Raw genomic sequence first — 19,407 nt, 5'->3', positions numbered from 1 at the left:
ATATGACAAAGCCCATTGTGTGTTGGTGTGTGTCTTAATCCATGTGGACACACGCCTCTTCCTTGCTCTGCCCCAAGACACACCCAGCCTCTCCTTAGTCTGAGAAGGGGGGTTGGGGAGCCTCCCCTCTGCCCAGGGGCCTCCCCAGCACCTCCCCGCCCTGCCCAGCAGTCACCACCCCACAGAGGGCACAGGATCTGCTGTGCCTCAAAGCAAGAGCCCAGAGCGAGGGAGCAGAGCAGGCCGGGGACCTGCAAGCCATAGTGGCTGCTCTTTGTGTGCTGCGAGGTGGGGGACTCTGGGCAGGAAGCTGGCTGAGCCCCAAGACCCCGGGGGCCATGGGCGGGGAGCTGGTGCCGGGCCTGGGGGCCCTGAGGAGGAGAAAGCATCTGCTGGAGCAGGAGAAGAGTCTGGCAGGCTGGGCACTGGCACTGGCAGGGATTGGCATCGGACTCATGGTCCTGCACGCGGAGATGCTATGGTTCGGGGGGTGCCCGGTGAGTGGAGGCTGGAGGCTGAGACTCCCGAGTCTTGAGGGAGGAGGGGCTGGGGGCTGAAACTGCTGGGTCTGAGGGAGGAGGGGGCTGGGGGCCAGGACTCTCGGGTCCTGAGTGAGTAGAGGCTGGAGACCCCTGGGTCTGAGAGTGGAGGGGGCTGAGGGCTGGACTCCTGGGACCTAGGGAGGTAAATGCAGGGGGCCCTCTCTGCAAAAGGAAGGGAAGAGGGGTCACAGAGTGTCAGTTTGAAGGTATTGCAATTAGACAGTTGGAGGTCCAGGACCCCTGGAGGCCAGGAGGTGGCTGGTCAGATACTTGAGTCTCCCAAGAGCAGATTAGGGGAGAGGTAACCCCAGGTTCGGTGAAGGGAGGGTGGGGAGAAAGGCTGACTTCTTCCAGTAGGCGGCAGCTCCTTGGTCCTTATCTAAACTCTAATGTTCGTGCAGTATCTCAGAGGCAAAGGGCAGAGACCAAAAGAACTGGCTGGGTGGACGGGTGGGAAAAGAAAACAAGCACCGCCCTCCTCCCCCCTCCATCTCCATCATTAAGAAGCTCAGCTTCCCCAGAATCTATGGGTTATTTAATCTGGGAAATAAGGGAGAGGTAGGTTTATGGTAGCCTGGACTCCTGGGTCCCAGGAGAGGAGAGGCTGGGGCCCGGGCTCCTTAGAGGTGACTTAGAGCATTTTTAGGGGAAGAGGGGCTGACTTTGAGGATAGTGTGAGTGGGGAAGGAAAGAACAAGTGGGGCTAGGACAGGTCTGAGCAGGCTCCCAGCACATTCCAGCCCTGGTCCGGGCAGCGATGGGGGCAGATGAAGGACACGGGTCAGAACTGGCGGCTTGAGGACGGGACAGAATTGCTCAACAGGAAAGGAGGGGTTGGAGATCTGTCTAGGGTAAGGGACGTGGAACTGGGCTGGTTGGAGGGCACTGATTTGAGGATTGAGTTGGGGGATTTCTGGGGGACAACACTCAGGCTTGGATTTGGGGGTGGGAGAGGCAGGCAGCTTTGAAGTGACCAGGAGCCACACGGACTGTCAGGGCAGGCTGGCTTCCTCTGCCCGGGTGGCCAGGCGAGGGCAGCGGGCACTGAGGGGGTGGGGCCGCCGAAGCCCATGCCAACAGGAAGCATGGCCGGGCCGACCCGCCGCTCCCACACTTCAGCACCCCGCCCAGCAGGCGAGGTGAGGACAAGGGAGCCCTGGCAGATGGGAAGGGACAGGGGGTCTTTCCTACGCCACCTCATCCCTCCGCCTTCTCACCTCCAATTGCTTCCCTCTACCACCTGCCAGGCTGCTGCCTCCAGCATGGGGACTCTGGAATGCTGCAGCTCTCTGAGCCTCAGCTTCCCCAACTGGAAACCGGGGGTGAGGGTTGAAATACATGACCTGAAGGGTCCTCCTCGGCCCCCTTTCTATGACTGCCTTGACAACACCCGTGTCCCCTCTCCACCTCCATCGTAATCTAATAAACTCATTTTGCAGGGATCCAGACACCTGCTCGCCATGGGAGAGGGGCTGGAGGAGAGGCAGGGGCCAGACCCCACCGATGCAGGGGAACGTGATAGAGATAGTGGGGCGGGAGAGGGAGGATGGTGAGAGGTACTGAGAGGCAGAGATACACAGAGAGACCAAGACAGAGAGAGACCAAGACAAAGATGCAGTAAGAGACGGAGTGGTACAGACAGAGAAGGGGTCGGGGATTCGGGGCAAGAGGAATTGGAAAGGAGAGAGGACCACCAGAGAAGTGGATTGCAGAGTGGGGAGGAGGTTGGGTCTAGTGGGGTGTTCTTTGGGACAAAAGAATGGGACAGGGAACTGGAGAGCCACAGAAGGATGAAGGGGTGGGGGAGGGCTAGGGACAACAGCACCATTGTTCGGGGAAGGGGGGCAGGCCCCATGGGGCAGGAAACTGGCCCTCTTCCCCTGCACAGAGGGGGGCCCTGGCCGGGTCAGGGGAGCTGGCAGTGTTTTAGGAGAAACAGGTGCTGAGCTCAGAGTGGGAGCCCAGGTGACCCCTTCCCCCTGACACCACCTCCCAGGCAGGGATCCCCACACACACCCCCTCCTAGGGAATCCAGCAGTCCCAGTCCCCTCTAAATCCCTTCCTCAAGAATTCTAGATTCCTCCAAGGTATTGCCACACAAAGACAGGGAAAAAAACTTCCCGTGGTTTCTGGAGGCCATGTGCTTTTGGCCAGATCTGCCCTGGGCTTAGAGCCAGGAGAGAGGGCAGGAGGTGGGGAGGGAGGCAGAGGAGACACACAGGGCAGCAGGACTGGAGGGCCTTTCTCAGAGCTGGGGCTGGGGTCTTAGGAACCCAGCCCCCTGGATGAGGGCAGGGGAGGGTGTCATTCATTCCTTGGGGCCTGAGTGATAGTTTCTAGGCTCCTCAGGAACTGCGGGCGGGGTGTGGGGAGGGACCTGAAGTTGCTTTCTAGGGCAGAGACCAGCTGGGTGGGAAGGGAAGGGGAGGGACCACTCTTTAGAGGCTAAATATCTGTTTCTAGACACCCCCCATACACACACACACACACACACACACACACATACACACACACACAACTGAGGAACTATTATTGATGGGAATCAGTACGGGGGAATTAGGAAGGAATGTGAGTTTCAAGGTCTTCCCTCAGGGGTGTGGTTCTAGGAGAAGAGCTGAGGAGGGTGAACACTGGCACCTGGGCCAGGGCTGTCCCGTTGGGAAGGAAGAGGGCACTCTCCCTGGGGACCAGCTGATGGTTTTGAGACTTCCCCAGACCTGAGGCATCAGGAGGAACTGGGCTGGGGGCTGGGGGTTAGGAGGCTAGGAAATTGGGAATGGAGAAGGGATGGCGGTTTGGGAAGAGTGCAGAGGGGACTGAGGGAGACCTAGGATCTCACCCCTTTCTCTCTCCCTCCCAACAGTGGGCGATCCACCTGTTCCTGGTTAAATGCATGATCAGCATCTCCACGTTCTTGCTCCTTTCCCTTATTGTGGCCTTTCACGCCAAAGAGGTCCAGGTAGGCCCCTTCCTAGCTCCCCTCAGCGCCCCCCCCACCCCCCGCACGCCCTGTCGGCTCACACTTCCCACCTCCTGGGCTGAGCAATGAGCTTCCTCCACCCTGAGATACATCCACACCCTCATCCACCCGGAGGGGATGAACCAAGGACAGACAGACAGCCCCCCGGAGCAGCCCTGACCTTCCCCCACCTGCTGCACTCTGTCTCACCTTGCACACCTGTAGATGCTGAGAGTTCCCGCCCCCAGGCCTCTGTCCACTCTGTCCCCAGGTTGCCTCACAAAAGTCACAGCCTCCCAGATCTCACTTCTCAATCCCCGAGTCCCTACCTGTTCCCGTCCCAACAACCCAAGATCCTAGCCATGTGCCTGCAGGTCCTTCCCCACTGCTGAGCTCCCCACCTCTGTGCCAACGACCCCACAGACCCAGGAGCCCTTCCCACCTGTATCCCCCCCTCCCATCTCATGTCTCAACCCACACTGGACTCTCCACCCCTTCCCCTCTCATCCCATCCCCCACATCCCCAGATCCTGTTCCCTTCCCCCCACACCTCTGCAGTATAAAATGAGGGTTATTGGTCGAGTGTGGTGATGCCCCTTGCAGTGCCTGGCACACAAGATGTGCTCAGTAAGAAGTACACATTATCATTAAAGCAGTCATTCGAGTAGTTAAGTGGCCTGAGGGCCCTGGGCCTCAGTTTCTGCATCTATAAAATGGGGGTAAGAATATTTTCAATCTCACTGTCTTGTGAGCATTCACTGAGTCACGACACGTAAAGAGGATAGCGCAATGCCTGGCACCTCCAAAGTGCCCTGTAAATGTTGGCTATTATCATTCCTAATGGGATGATGGCAATTACTACTGCGTCCCCAGAAACTGGAGTAGGACATAGCTCTATGGATGTGGAATGTAAGTTCTTGGGGAGGCAGGGGTCTTGTTTTGTTTGTTTTGTCCACCCATATCCTCAGTATATCTCAATATATAGAACAATGTCGGGCATACAATAGGCACTCAATAAGTGTTCCTGGGCTGGAAGTTCTGGAAGTGAGCTGAAACTAGGAGGGGGAGAAGGTGGAGAGATGTCTTCCTCGGGTCCTGCCCTGCCCCTTCCCACCCTCCCGGGCCCCATGCCCTGCGCTATCTGCCTCCCTCTCCGGCCCCGCGGGCGCGCCCCCCTTATCTCCCCGCGCAGGCTGGGGAGCGGGCGCCTGACCTTCGTGTGACCCCCCTCCTTCTCCATCCGTTCCCCTCCCTGCAGCTGTTCATGACGGACAACGGGCTCCGGGACTGGCGCGTGGCGCTGACCGGGCGGCAGGCGGCGCAGATCGTGCTGGAGCTGGCTGTGTGCGGGCTGCACCCGGCGCCGGTGTGGGGCCCGCCGTGCGCGCAGGGCTCGGGGTCCCCAAAGACGGCGGTCACGCAGTCCTGGCCGAGTTTCCTGGGCCAGGCGGAGGCGCTGCTGTCGCTGGCCATGCTGCTGCGCCTGTACCTGGTGCCCCGCGCCCTGCTCCTGCGCAGCGGCGTCCTGCTCAACGCCTCCTACCGCAGCATCGGCGCGCTCAACCAGGTCCGCTTCCGCCACTGGTTCGTGGCCAAGCTGTACATGAACACGCACCCCGGCCGCCTGCTGCTCTGCCTCACGCTTGGCCTCTGGCTCACCACCGCCTGGGTGCTGTCGGTGGCCGAGAGGTGAGGATGCGGGGGGAGGGGAGGGCGGGAAGTGACGGTACCTGGAGCCTCTGGAGGAGCCGCTTACAACCACCATCGCCCTGTACAGTGCTGCAGGTTGGGACTCCCTGGGACCAAGAAGTGAAGAAAGCCTTTCGCCCCAAAGCCATTCCTCCACCTGCAGTCTCCAGTCTCCCCAGACACACACACACACCATAGGAAGCCCTGCCCTTCCTGCTTCCAAATCTCTCCTGCCTCAGGTTTCCAGGCATCTGTTCAGTCTCCACACGCAGGCACTGGGCCCTGGCCAAAGGTTGCACCTGCTTTGGAGGAAGGGGACATCTTTTCCAAATTAGCACAGATGCACTGTAGGTGCTCCCGGTGACCCCCGGGCTGCGCCAGAAGGGAATTCCGTGCAGAGAATTGGTACGGGAATTCGAGGCCGCCTGCTGGACTTTGACCTGATGCTGGAACTGTACCCCTCAGGGCCTCCACTTACCTTACAGATAAACAAATTGGGGGTAATCTTAGCCAGTGGTTCTCAAAGTGTGGTTCTGGGACCAGCAGCATCTCCTGGGAACTGGTTGCAAATCCAAATTCACAGGCCCCACCAGGATCTATGGAATCCAAAACTCTGGTGGGTTGGGCCCAGCAATCTTTTTTAACAGTTCACGCTGATGCTGGCTCAAATTTGAGAACCTCTGGTTTAGTACATCTGGCAAAGGATTCTTGAGGGGAGATGGAGAATGGGAAGAACTGGCCTTAGATCTCTCCTCTCTGAGCCTCTGTTTCCGCATCTATAAAATGGGTATCAAAATCCACCATCTTTAAAGTCTCCCTGGCAATTCTAATCTTTCATGATTTTAAACTCATTCATCTCACAGTATCTGTTTTCTCAGTTGGGAAATTGGTCAGGATCAGTAAATGATCCTCCCACCAATTTTCTCACCTGAAAAATGGGAGGATCAGTAAATGATCCTCCCACCAATTTTCTCACCTGAAAAATGGGAGGATGGGGAGGGAGCCAAATTTCTAAATCTGTTTGAGGCAGAAGTCCTCAAACTTGAATGCATTTTGGGATGAAGGGGTTGGAGCTTAACAGGGCAGATTCAATCCCCACCTCCAGACACTAATTTAGTGGGTTTGAGGTGTCTGGGGCCCTGGTGAATGATGCTTTCCCTGCTTTGGCCTAACTGTGGGTCAAAGTTAGACAAATCCTGATTATCAATCCTTTCCATCGCTGGACCTAAAGGTCCCCTTCTATAAAGTGAGGGGAAAAGAGGCAGAGTCCGCCAAGCCTTTTAATTTTATTTATTTTTTTAAAGTGCATTTATTTATTTATTTTAAAGATTTATTTATTATTTATTTTATTTTATTTATTTTTGGCTGCGTCGGGTCTTGGTTGTGGCATGCGGGATCTTTTGTTGCGGCACGTGGACTTCTCTCTAGTTGTGGCGTGCAGGTTTTCTCTTCTCTAGTTGTGGCACACAGGCTCCAGGGCGCGTGGGCTCTGTGGTTTGCGGCACGCAGGCTCTGGTTGAGGTGCGCAAGCTCAGTAGTTGTGGTGCGCAGGCTTAGTTGCCCTGCAGCCTGTGGGATCTTAGCTCCCTGACCAGGGATCGAACCCGTGTCCCCTGCATTGTAAGGAGGGTTCTTTACCACTGGACCACCAGGGAAGTGCCCCGCCAAGCCTTTTTAGAGTCCCACCTTTTTAGTCCTGATAGGGCCACCTCTAGGCCATAGAGCATCTTTGTGGAAATTAGAAAAAGGTGCCCTTCCTTTGAGTGGATGCAGTCCCCTGCCGGGTCTGACAAGTGGACTTCAGGCTGGGTCTCTGCCCCCCTCTCAACCCCTCAGCTACACGCTCTGAATGTAGCACCCCTGGCAGCCTAGCTGAAACCAAAAAGGCTTTGGAATTGGTCGGATCCAGGTTCAAATCCCACAGCCCAGAGTGGTTGAGCATCTTGCCCAGGTCACACAGCAAAGAGGAGGCCAGGCAGGCTCTCCAAAGCCCAGAACTTACTGGCTTTTTCTGAGTGCTTCTTGGAACTGTGGGTGTATGTTAAGAAAGAGGGTATCAAACATCACAGGAACCCCAGAATTAACCCACTCTTCCCCACAGACAGACCGTTAATGCCACCGGGCACCTTTCAGACACACTGTGGCTGATCCCCATCACATTCCTCACCATCGGCTACGGGGACGTGGTGCCGGGTACCATATGGGGCAAGATTGTCTGCCTCTGCACTGGGGTCATGGTGAGTACACCCACTCAGGGACCCTGCCTTTATCCCACACTGCTCATCCCCCGGGCCCCAGGAAACCACGGAGCCAACTAAGACACTCAGGGACACCCCCAAGAAACTCGGGTGTCTGGACCCCCACAGCCCCATTCCCTGTCCAGGACACAAACACTAGCCTCATTTCCTTTGAAAATCCAGGAATCCATCCCCTGAGTCCTTGCTCTCTCCAGAACCTAGGACCCAGCCCTCATCCTGCTCAGGAACACGGGCCCCTGACCTCCCAGCCCCATTTCCTCCCAGATTCCAGGAATCCAGCCCCAAGCCCCACCAAGACTCAGGTATCTTTCCCTCTCCCCCCTTTACCCTCTCAATCATCCAGGACTCAGGTACCTGGTTTCCCAGCTCTAGGCTCTTCCAGGACCCAGGAATCCAGTCTCCCAGCCTCCAATAAAGCTATTTATTGCGTCTAGACATCAAGAGCATGCCTGTGGGCTCAGGCTGCCTGGGTTCAAATCCTGCTTCTGCCCACTTCCTAGCTGGGAGTCAGCCACACAATCTTTCTGGGCCTCAGTTTCCTCAGCTATAAAATGGGGATGCTGATACCAGTGTACTCCTCATGGGGTTCCTGAGAAGACGAAATGAATTAAACCATGTAAAGGGTCTCAAACACAGAAAATGCTCAGTAAATGGGTCAGGGGGTGGCGATACGGAACCTGTTATTGTAACTGGTTCCAGGCGTCCGGCTGCCCCTACCCCAGCTCCTGTGCCCTCAAGGATGAGGCAGAGGCTCCCCAAGCCCCAGACTCCAGCCTCCTCCCCAGAGTCGGCCTCCTCCTAAATCTAGACATCTGCCCCCTTCCCCTCATAGACCCAGCACCCAATGCCTTGGCCTTCACCTCCCTGTGAGATCTGGCTCCCTTCACCCGCAGGGATTCAAGCCTCCAGCCCCAGCCCTGATTTGTCCCAGGAAGGACATGGTGAATCCCCCAGTCCTGGGTCCACAGATGATGCATGGGGTGGCAGGGAAATGTGACAGCCCCCTCCCCTCCAGCAGTGGGTCTTTGTGACTAGGAAAGAGGGGCAGAGACTCAGCCAAGGACACACTCCCAAAGGGTCAGGGACCCTCAGGGCTGCCTGGGACCTCCTCCCTCATTTGACAAAAGGAGAAACTGAGAGATAAGGCGATTTGCACTCGAGCTCACAGCCCACTCCTAGCTGAGAGGTTCCAAGGTACAATGAAACTATAATGGCTAACTTTTATCGGGCACATACTCTGTGCCAGTCTCTGCTCTAAAGATGTTAACTTATGGAATCCTTGGAGTAATACTGTGAGGGTGTGCATTTTACAGATAAGAAACTGAGACACTGAGAGATTAGATAACTTGCTCTGAAGCTGGGCTTGAAACCCAAGCAGTCCCAGAGCCAATTTACAGCTAGTAAATTTACAGCTAGTAATTTACAGCTAGTAATTTACAGCTAGTAATTATTCTGAGGGTCAAGAGTTGAAACATATGGGGTGGGGGAAGACTTCAGGAGATTCATTCTAACTCCAGGGAGAGTGAGCAGGTGCTACAGAGCAGTTGGGATTTGCTGGGCCTTGAAGGATCAGAGGCCTCGAGAAGGAAGGGAGAAGAATGAGACCAAGGTGCTCAGGCAGGTGAGGGCTGAGCTGCCTGGGACGGAAGCTGGGCAGAGGAGGAAGAGCGGCCTGGACCTTGGAAGGCCTTGAGAGCTGGGCTAAGAAGTCTGGGGCAGTGGGAGCCTAGAAGGAGATTAGGGTGAGGGCGTCAGGGTCATAACTGGGTGTTAGATCTCCCTGGGGTCAGGGTGGAGTAAGGGAAAGGCTGGAGACTGTCCAGAAGGGAGAGGATGTGGCCAGAGCTGGGCAGAGGCTATAGTGGTGGGGAGGAGGGGGAGGGACACCCTCGGTGACCTGATGGCCCACTGGACCGTGGGGAGGAAAGGGTCCCGCAGGAGCCTGAGGTCTGCTCCTTGCCCAGAACCAGCCCTTCTCCCCAATCTCCAATCACACACTTAACAAAAGAGAACATGGGCTTCCCTGGTGGCGCAGTGGTTAAGAATCCGCCTGCCAATGCAGGGGACACGGGTTCGAGCCCTGGTCCGGGAAGATCCCACATGCCGCGGAGCAACTAAGCCCGTGAGCCACAACTACTGAGCCTGCGCTCTAGAGCCCACGCGCCACAACTACTGAAGCCCGCGCACCTAGAGCCCGTGTTCTGCAACAAGAGAAGCCACCGCGATGAGAAGCCCGTGCACCGCAACGAAGAGTAGTCCCCACTCTCTGCAACTAGAGAAAGTCCGCGTGCAGCGACGAAGACCCAATGCAGCCAAAAATAAATAAAATAAAATAAATAAATTTATTTTTTTTTAAAAAGAGAGAGAACATTGTGATGGTGTAAATACCACAACCAGGAGTTGGACTCGGACACGTGATTTTATGATCTCAGCTCCACCACTGGGAGCTGTGGGACCCTGGTTCTCTCTGGGCCGGTTTGCTTGTCTGTCAACTAGCGGTGGTGGTGCCTGACGTCTGTGGCTGTTGGGAGGGCTCAAGGAGAGACAAAGTTGGTGGCACGCGGCTGGTCCTCAGATCCCCACAGGCCTTGTGTCATAGTGCCTGCTGTGCCCACAGGGGGTCTGCTGCACAGCCCTGCTGGTGGCCGTGGTGGCCCGGAAGCTGGAGTTTAATAAGGCAGAGAAGCACGTGCACAACTTCATGATGGATATACAGTATGCCAAAGAGGTGAGGGGGGCCTCCAGCACCCAGAGCACACCCCTTCCTCAGCCCCAGGATCCAGGCCCCCGGCCCCTCCCCCCTCAGCCCCAGGATCCAGGCCCCCGGCCCCTCCTCCCTCAGACCCAGGCTCCAGGCCCCCGGCCCCTCCCCCCACAGCCCCAGGATCCAGGCCCCCGGCCCCTCCCCCCTCAGCCCCAGGATCCAGGCCCCCGGCCCCTCCCCCCTCAGCCCCAGGATCCAGACCCCCGGCCCCTCCTCCCTCAGCCCCAGGATCCAGGCCCCCGGCCCCTCCTCCCAGAACCCTAGGAGGACTATCTCCCTTGACACTGTGAAACCCACCCCCAGATGAAGGAGTCGGCCGCCCGAGTGCTGCAAGAGTCCTGGATGTTCTACAAACATAAACGCAGGAAGGACTCTGGAGCCGCCCGCAGGCACCAGCGCAGGCTGCTGACCGCCATCAACAGGTGAGGACCTCTGTGCGTGCGCACGCCATGTCCAAGTCTCCTCCTCTCTGCAGGGCGCATGCGCACGCGTGTGTGTGTGTGTGTGTGTGTGTGTGTGTGTGTGTGTGTGTGTCCGAGCATGAACGCGTGCCCAGGTCAAGATGCCCATGTGTTGTCTCACTGAACGGATGCCCACCTGGACCTCACAGTGACTCTGTGTGATGGTTTCGTTTGCATGTCTCAGAGTGTCTGTGGGCCTGGATGCCCGGGTCTCTATGTGGGAGATGGGCTCATGGGTGCAGCCACCCCCTCTCATCCCACCTCTGAGCTAGGGCCACTCTGACCCCCCATTTTTTTTACCCCCAGGTTCCGCCAGGTGCGGCTGAAACACAGAAAGCTCCGGGAAAAAGTGAACTCCATGGTGGACATCTCCAAGGTACTGGGATCCCATGAGAGGGGGTCTGGGAGAAGAGGGAGGGTGGGGGCAGCTGGTGAGGAGATCTGGCCCTGGAATAGGGAACGCTGGCACACACAGGCACTCGATAAAGGTCTGTGGCTGAACGAACGAATGAATGAATAAGTGAATGATGCAATAGCGTTTCTCATGTAAGGTGCAGTTTCCTTTGAAACTTAACTGTACAAAGAACTCCAGTGTTCGATGTGAAATTATCTCCATTGTCAAGTTACTTACATGTGGACGGATATAAAATTCCTTTCAACTATGACTGTTATACAACAATAAAACCAAAGCAAATTGACAAACCAAGTTCAAACACAAAGGGCAAAGCAATAAAATGCGAATTAACAGCACTGACACATGGACAGGTGACAACGTTTCGGGAAAACTCAATCTGTGTTGCTATTGTGAAGAGGGGGCCCAGGAGCGCTGGGCAGGCTTGCCTGGCCAAGGGGTGACTCAGCTTGCCCTCCTTCTGCTGGGTCCCCTTGATTCTGAAGTACTCGGGTAGGTGACATCAGGCCCCCTGGCTTGACTCACAGCACCTCTTGCTTATCCAGTAGCTTTTGCTTTTTTCTCATTAGTCCATGACAATTCAAACAGTGGCCCTTGGCCCCAATACCATGGTAAACACAGCCACAGATGCCGGCCCCTAAACTGCATGGTGGTGGCCTAAATCTGCCGGAATTGGCAGGTTGTGATTTCCAAGATTATCCACCCGGCCCAAAACACGGAAGTCAAGAGTTCTCACAGAAAGCTCACACACTCTCAAGGACAAAGCTGTGAATCCTAGTTTGAGAAGGCAGAGAAAGGGCTCTGTGGATTGTGAAGTCAGGCAGTCATCAATTCTACAAAGATTTAAGTGAGCACCTACTACGTTCTAGGGCCTCCCTGATCCAGGTGCTGCCTTGGGTGTGTCATTTAACTGCTCCAGGCCTGTTTCCTCAGCTCTTAAAAATGGAAACAGGATTCCCACTGCCCACACTTTTAGGAGGATTTTAAACTATAAAGAGCACCGGGCCAAGTTGCTGGGCGGTGGCAGGTGGTTGATAAGGTAACTGTTATCATTGAGGATAATCCTCCAAGGCCTGTAAGTACTTAGTAAATGCTGGTTCTGCTGCCTTACTCCACAGGGCAGGGAGAGAGTCTCCCCCAGCCCCCAATCCCTCTGACCTCTCTCTGCCCAGATGCACATGATCCTCTGTGACCTGAAGCTGGGTCTGAGCACCTCACACCAGGCCCTGGAGAAGCAGATTGATGCGCTGGCAGGGAGGCTAGACACCCTGACCGAGCTGCTTAGCGCTGCCCTGGGTCCACGGCAGTTTCCAGAACCAAGCCAGGAGGCCACGTAGCTGGTAAGGGAGCTGGGACCTGGGCAGGAGAATATCCTGGAGGAAGGGTGCCTGTGGCCAGCACCCCATGTGGCTAAGGGGGTGGGGGATGGGTGGCCTGGAGGTGAGGCCACCCTTTCTCTTCCACTCCGGCTCTGTCTGAAGGGAGGGACTCCAAGCTCGGGGCTGGACCAGCAGCGAAGAAAACAGACATTCCGTCCCCCCTTCACAGACCCTCAGTACCCGCTCCCTCTTTCTTTGCTTGGTCTGTGTCTCTGTCTCTTCCTCTGGTGTCTGGCCTGCCTGTCTATCCATCTCTCTGTTTGTCTCCCCAGGACCCAGCCAGGAAGAACTAGGCTACTTTCCCCAGGATTGAGGTCAAGGACATTCTTTCTGCTACTCCTAACCCAGCCCCATGCATAAAGCCAGTTAAGCATAAGAACCGAGGGGGGCCACACCTTGGGGTGGGTTGACTCCCTGATGGCTGCTGGCGGGGACACTGGCTGAAGGAGGGAGGCCGTGGCCCATCCCCACCGAGGCCCCAAACGGGAAAATGGTCACCCCTGCCCCACATACCCTGTGCCTGCAGGCTGGGACTCCTGAGTCCCAGAGGAGGAGGAGGGGAGCGGGGGCCCAGAGTCCAAGATCCTGGGCCGCATCGGTTACCCGCTGACCAGCACAGATGAAGGAACGAGGCCCGAGGCAGGAGGCAGAGCCCCCTGGTGGGAGATCGAGGAGGACACCAGTTCTCCAGAGCTGCAGAGAATTATCTGGTGGGGAGAAGGTGGGGACTGGGGGGAAGGGTGAAGCTCTCCACTCTCTGCTCTTACACTTTGTAATAAATGTTAAACGAAGTCAGAAGAAGTTGCTGTTTCTTTCGAAACATATGCACACTCCAAACAGGCAGGTCAGCCAGTGGAAGGCCCTTGCCCTGTCTGAACCTGCTTCCCCATCTATGAAACAGAGGCCTCCAAGAAGTGTCCTCCCAGGTCTGTAGGCTGGGGAGTCCTCAACTCCCGCCTGGCCCCAGCCCAGATCTGTGGCGAAGAGCAAGGGCTTTAAATTCAGGCCCAGGAGCCCAGCCCCCCAGCCCCTCCTCCCTCAGACCCAGGAGTCCAGGCCCCAGCCCTCCTCCCTCAGATTTGAATCGGGGTCCAAATCCTGGCTCTGCCATCCACTGGCTATGTGACTTTGGGCACGTGGCTTCACCTCTGAACATTTCACTTCACCTGTAAGATGGGGCCACCTTCCCATGGGACAGCTGTGAAGATTAAAACTGGGAGGGCACAGAGGGTCAGGCATTTAGTAAGAACAAATACATGAGAGAAGTTAATCATTTTTATTAGTGCTACTGATTTTCAGACACAGTGAATACGTGGCTGCCCTTTTTCTTTTTTCTACTGCCCTTTAACCCTCTCTACTCATATCCCACCAGAACCTAGATGAAAACTCACCTATCAGGAGACTAACAGGAATTCCAAACCATCCTACGTACTTGTTTCGTACCTGCTAGGACTAAGACAGAAAAAGGAAAGGGGGCTGGCACTTACAGAGGTCCTCCTGTACGCCCAGCTCTGCGCTCCTGTTTTGTAAGTCACCACCACCACTGCCCGCCCCACTCCACCCCATTGTACAGATACAGAAACTGAGGTTTCAAGAGGAGCAGGGCCTAGAGGGCCTGGATTCACACCCAGCTCATCCCACTGCAGAGCCCTCCCTCTCTGCCCTGCTTGAGGTTAGTCAAAGACAGAGTAGCCTTGGACCCTGAACCTAGGTCTCACTTCCCACAGCCACTTCGTTCCACTTGGAGAGGCTGATTCATCCTCGCTTCCCTTGATTTGAGGGGAAGCCCAGGCTGCGAGTCATCCTTCTCTGCTGAGCTATCTTTGGATTTCCCTGCAAGTCCGCAGCCAGCCTCCCCCTCAGCCCCAAGAGCTAAACTGGGGCTTGCACCACCCACTGCCGCAGACAGCCCTTCCTCTGGACACCAGCCCATCTGGGGGGAAGAGGAAACAGGAACATTTCCAACACCCTACCCCTGCAGTAAGCCCTCCTCAGTGATGCCAGATACCCTGCCGAACTCATTCCTCCAGAACCACCCTTTCCTAGTTGTACTTGGCTTCAGCGGGCAAACTCCTTCCTACGCCTCCTTTGGGCCCCCGCTTAGATGTCCCCTCCTCCAGGAAGCCCTCTCTGAAGCTCCCATAGCCCCACGAACTTGTCTCTATTACAATAATAATATTTATTGGGCAAAGCCCCACGTTAAGTCCTTTATATAAATGATCTCACAAAATCTCTACAAAAGGAGACAAGGTGGTATTACTGGTCCCATTTTACAGATGAGGAAACTGAGGCACAGAGATTAAGAACCCTGCCCATAGCCACAGCAAAGAGATGGGGGAGCTGGGATTTGACCCAGGTGGCCGGGCTCTGAAGCCCCAGCACTTAGCCAACCAGCCCATTCATTCACTCAGAGATTCCTACACCCTATTTTCATTTTTGCTCTGTTGCGTCTTCAATGTCAAGGGCCTGGCATATACCAGGCCTCAGTGAATATCATTGAATGAACACACTTACTACCTGGGGTGGCTGGAAGCTTCTCACCTTCTACCACATGTTAGTTTCTTCTGGGACAAGGGACGAACTGGTTATAAGGGGCTTTTGACTAAGAAACTAAGAGCACACGTGAGAGCGCTCCTGTTCTGAGTTATCCTGCTCTGAGTTATCTCGGATCTGCCCCCGCTGCCCTGCCCCCACTCTCCACTGTGGAGCTCAGGTCCTGACGCTCCCCCTCCAGCAGTCTCTGCTCTCCCCCTCACACAATCAGCACTTCCTGAAGGCCCTGCACCAGGGGCAGGGCTGCAGGCATGAGTCAGAGGGCTCTGCCCCCAGGGGCTCGGTCTCATGGTGATTTTGGCGACTTCCCCCTCCTACTTCTGTTTTGCCTCCACGCCCACGAGAGGACTGGGTGGGGAAAAGTGGGTCCAGAGAGGGCTGGAGGGCTTACCAGGGTTAGAGAGCCAGTCAGAAGCTGGGGCCACCCCACCCCCCACCCCAACCATGCCCCAGACATTACCGGGCCCTTCCTCTGCTCAAAACCCTTCCATGGTTCCCAACTGCCCTTCTCTCAAAGTCTGGCTCCTAGTCCTAGCTCATTTTTTCTCTTCTTGCGGGATCTTAGCTCCCTGACCAGGGATTGAACCCGCACCCCCTGCAATGGAAGCGCAGAGTCTTAACCACTGGACCGCCAGGGAAGTCCCCACTCATTTTTTCTTTCATTGAGATTTATTTTACATGAAGAAAAATTTTAAATGTGGCCTCAATAGATTTTTTACAAAAGCATTCACCTGAGCAACTACCACTCAGCTCAAGCTTGAAGTTTCTGGGCCCCTAAAAACTCTCACGCCCCTCCCATCTTGATTCCTTTTGCCCAATTTTGAACTCTGAAAGGAACCCTGCTGCACACCCTGGTGTGTACCTGCTTCTCGGTACCAGCCAGGTGCACATTCGTTTTTACTACAGAATGGTGTTACTACGCGCACTGGCCTCACCTGGGGGGGCTCTTCAGGCTATGCACCCCCTGCCCCTGCCTCCAGCCTCCCCATCCCCTCCCTGTCATGGCTGCTACTGATTCTGCACCCAATTCCAGTGTGTGAGGGGTTTTTTCCCCCATACCAAGCTATTCTCAGACACCACAGTCGACTCAATCCTGACACTGTCTACCTGGAGACAGCGTCAGATTCCACAGGTTAAGGGTTTGGTCCTACAAGACTGCGCCCTACCCTCACCCCTTCAGATGCCAATTTCAAGTCCATGTTGTCACCCGTGCTTCTGACCAACTGGCTGTAGCCAACAACCCCCTTCCTTGGGTTCGATGAGTGGCGCACAGAACTCAGAGACACGCTTGATTTACTAGATTACTGGTTTCTTATAAAAGGATATAACTCAGGAACAGCCACATGGAAGAGATGCATAGGGCAAGGTATGGGGAAGGGGCAGGGAGCTTCCATGACCTCTCTGGGCACCACTCTCCCCAAATCTCCTTGTGTTCACCAACCTGGAAGCTCTCCAAACCCTGTCCTTTGAGGTTTTCTATGGAAGCTTCATTACACAGTCATGACTGATTAAATCATTGAACTTCCATGACTAATTTAACCTCCAACCCCTCTTCCCTCCCTAGAGACCTGGAAGTTCTGACCCTCTAATCATCCAGTTGGGTCCCTTGGCACCCAGCCCCTATCCTTAGGTTACCTAGGTGCTTTCCAAAGCCATCTCATTCACATAACAAAAGACACCCTTATTACTCCTTTCCAAAGGTTTTAGGAGCTCTGTTCCAGACTCAGGGGACAAAGACCAAATACATATTTATTATAAATCACAGTATCACAGCTGCTCCAGCCACAGGGCTCTTCTTCCCTCCCAAAGATTCTCTGTCGTAATTGCCCACCACTCTCCGGGCCCTTTTGCCCCATCCATGTAGAACAAACATCGCCAGTATTTGTCCAGTTCTTTACGATGGTTGGTAAAGGAAGCTGTATCATCTACATCAACACCAGACTGCAGTCCAAAGACCTGTTTTGAGCTTTTCTGCTGTGTGGGATTACTGCTAACATATAAAAACTAGGAGAGTGCTTTTCACAATTTGGAGGCAATGTCAAAGGGTAACACTTTCCTTTCTTCTACCAGGATGAGCTGGCCCTTCTTCAATTCAAGTCCAAGCCCTGTCTCCACTTGTAACCAGGCTGCACCCTCTCTCGCCTCCTTGAGGGCCTGGGTCCTAAGTCTCCTGTCTCATCCATTTTCCCTGCTATTGAAACAGGAGAGAAGGGGCAGGGCACAACCTTTAAAAGAATGACATAGCCACAGGACATGACAAAAACTGGTTAGAACCAACTAAGTCCAAGATGGCGGAAGATTCAACTTCCAGTGGACCTTGAGCCTCATTATACGCTCACTGTAATACATTAGTTAAATGACACACCCACCAGCGCCACGACAGTTCTGAGGTCAAGCATAAAAGGTCAAAAAGTGGGCTGTAGCGCAATTCCTGGAAATCCATGCCCATTCCCCTGAAACAGATGGAATAATCCTTCCATTAATTAGCCTATGAAATTACTCAGTCCATAAAAACTAACCACCCCATATTTCAGGGCCTCTCACCTTCTGAGATGGCCCACACTCTGTCTGTGGAGTGTGTTTCTCTCTAAATAAATCCACTTCTTACCTATCACTTTGTGTCTCACTGAATTCTTTCTGCAAGGAGACATCAAGAACCTGAGCTTCATTAAGTCTTGAGACCAGGTGTGTGACCTCAATTAAAAGGCCATGGGGAAGATGGTGGAGTAGAAGGACGTGAGCTCACTCCCTGTTGTGAGAGCACCGGAATCACAACTAACTGCTGAACAATCATCAACAGGAAGACACTGGAACTCACCAAAAAAGATACCCCACATCCAAAGACAAAGGAGAAGCCACAATGAGACGGTAGGAGGGGCGCAATCACAATAAAATCAAATCCCATAACCGCTGGGTGGGTGACTCATAAACTGGAAAACACTTATACCACAGAAGTCCACCCACTGGAGTGAAGGTTCTGAGCCCCACGTCAGGCTTCCCAACCTGGGGGTCCGGCAACGGGAGGAGGAATTCCTAGAGAATCAGACTTTGAAGGCTAGTGGGATTTGATTGCAGGACTTCGACAGGACTGGGGGAAACAGAGACTCCACTCTTGGAGGGCACACACAAAGTAGTGTGTGCATCGGGATCCAGGGGAAGGAGCAGTGACCCCATAGGAGACTGAACCAAACCTACTTGCTAGTGTTGGAGGGCCTCCTGCAGAGGCGGGGGGTGGCTGTGGCTCACCATGGGGACAAGGACACTGGCAGCAGAAGTTCTCGGAAGTACTCCTTGGCGTGAGCCCTCCCAGAGTCCGCCATTATCCCCACCAAAGACCTGGATAGGCTCCAGTGCTGGGTCACCTCAGGCCAAACAACCAACAGGGAGGGAACCCAGCCCCACACATCAGCAGACAAGTCAATTAAAGTTTTACTGAGCTCTGCCCACCAGAGCAACACCCAGCTCTACCCACCACCAGTCGCTCCCATCAAGAAGCTTGCACAAGCCTCTTTGATAGCCTCATCTACCAGAGGGCAGACAGCAGAAGCAAGAAGAACTACAATTCTGCAGCCTATGGAAGGAAAACCACATTCACAGAAAGACAGACAAGATGAAAAGGCACAGGACTTTGTACCAGATGAAGGAACAAGATAAAACCCCAGAAAAACAACTAAATGAAGTGGAGATAGGCAACCTTCCAGAAAAAGAATTCAGAATAATGATAGTGAAGATGATCCAGGACCTGGGAAAAAGAATGGAGGCAAAGATCGAGAAGATACAAGAAATGTTTAACAAAGACCTAGAAGAATTAAAGAACAAACATCTAGAAGAATTAAAGAACAAACAAACAGAGATGAACAATACAATAACTGAAATGAAAAAAACACTAGAAGGAATCAATAGCAGAATAACTGAGGCAGAAGAACGGATAAGTGACCTGGAAGACAGAATGGTGGAGTTCACTGTCACAGAACAGAATAAAGAAAAAAGAATGAAAAGAAATGAAGACAGCCTAAGAGACCTCTGGGACAACATTAAACATACCAACATTCGCATTATAGCGGTCCCAGAAGGAGAAGAGAGAGAGGAAGGACCTGAGAAAATATTTGAAGAGATTATAGTCGAAAACTTCCCTAACATGGGAAAGGAAATAGCTACCCAAGTCCAGGAAGCACAGAGAGTCCCAGGCAGAATAAACCCAAGACGAGACACATAGTAATCAAACTGACAAAAATTAAAGACAAAGAAAACTTATTGAAAGCAGCAAAGGAAAAACAACAAATAACATACAAGGGAACTCCCATAAGGTTAACAGCTGATTTCCCAGCAGAAACTCTACTAGCCAGAAGGGAGTGGCACAATATATTTAAAGTGATGAAAGGGAAGAACT

At 54.2% G+C, this 19,407-nt stretch overlaps 1 protein-coding gene across 1 annotated transcript; it reads left to right on the top strand.

Moving 5' to 3' along the window:
* Positions 1 to 338: 338 nt before the first annotated feature.
* KCNN4 (potassium calcium-activated channel subfamily N member 4) lies at positions 339 to 13,191 on the top strand. Its single transcript, XM_061173277.1, has 9 exons — positions 339 to 497; positions 3,406 to 3,501; positions 4,760 to 5,190; positions 7,292 to 7,427; positions 10,066 to 10,176; positions 10,516 to 10,634; positions 10,980 to 11,049; positions 12,258 to 12,425; positions 12,737 to 13,191. Exons 1-8 carry the CDS (start codon positions 339 to 341, stop codon positions 12,420 to 12,422), a joined length of 1,287 nt encoding a protein of 428 aa, XP_061029260.1. The 3' UTR covers positions 12,423 to 12,425; positions 12,737 to 13,191.
* Positions 13,192 to 19,407: the final 6,216 nt, after the last annotated feature.

Source organism: Eubalaena glacialis, chromosome 18 (assembly GCF_028564815.1).
Source record: "Eubalaena glacialis isolate mEubGla1 chromosome 18, mEubGla1.1.hap2.+ XY, whole genome shotgun sequence".
NCBI lineage: Eukaryota > Metazoa > Chordata > Mammalia > Artiodactyla > Balaenidae > Eubalaena > Eubalaena glacialis.
This window is presented reverse-complemented; position numbering and strand designations above follow the sequence as displayed.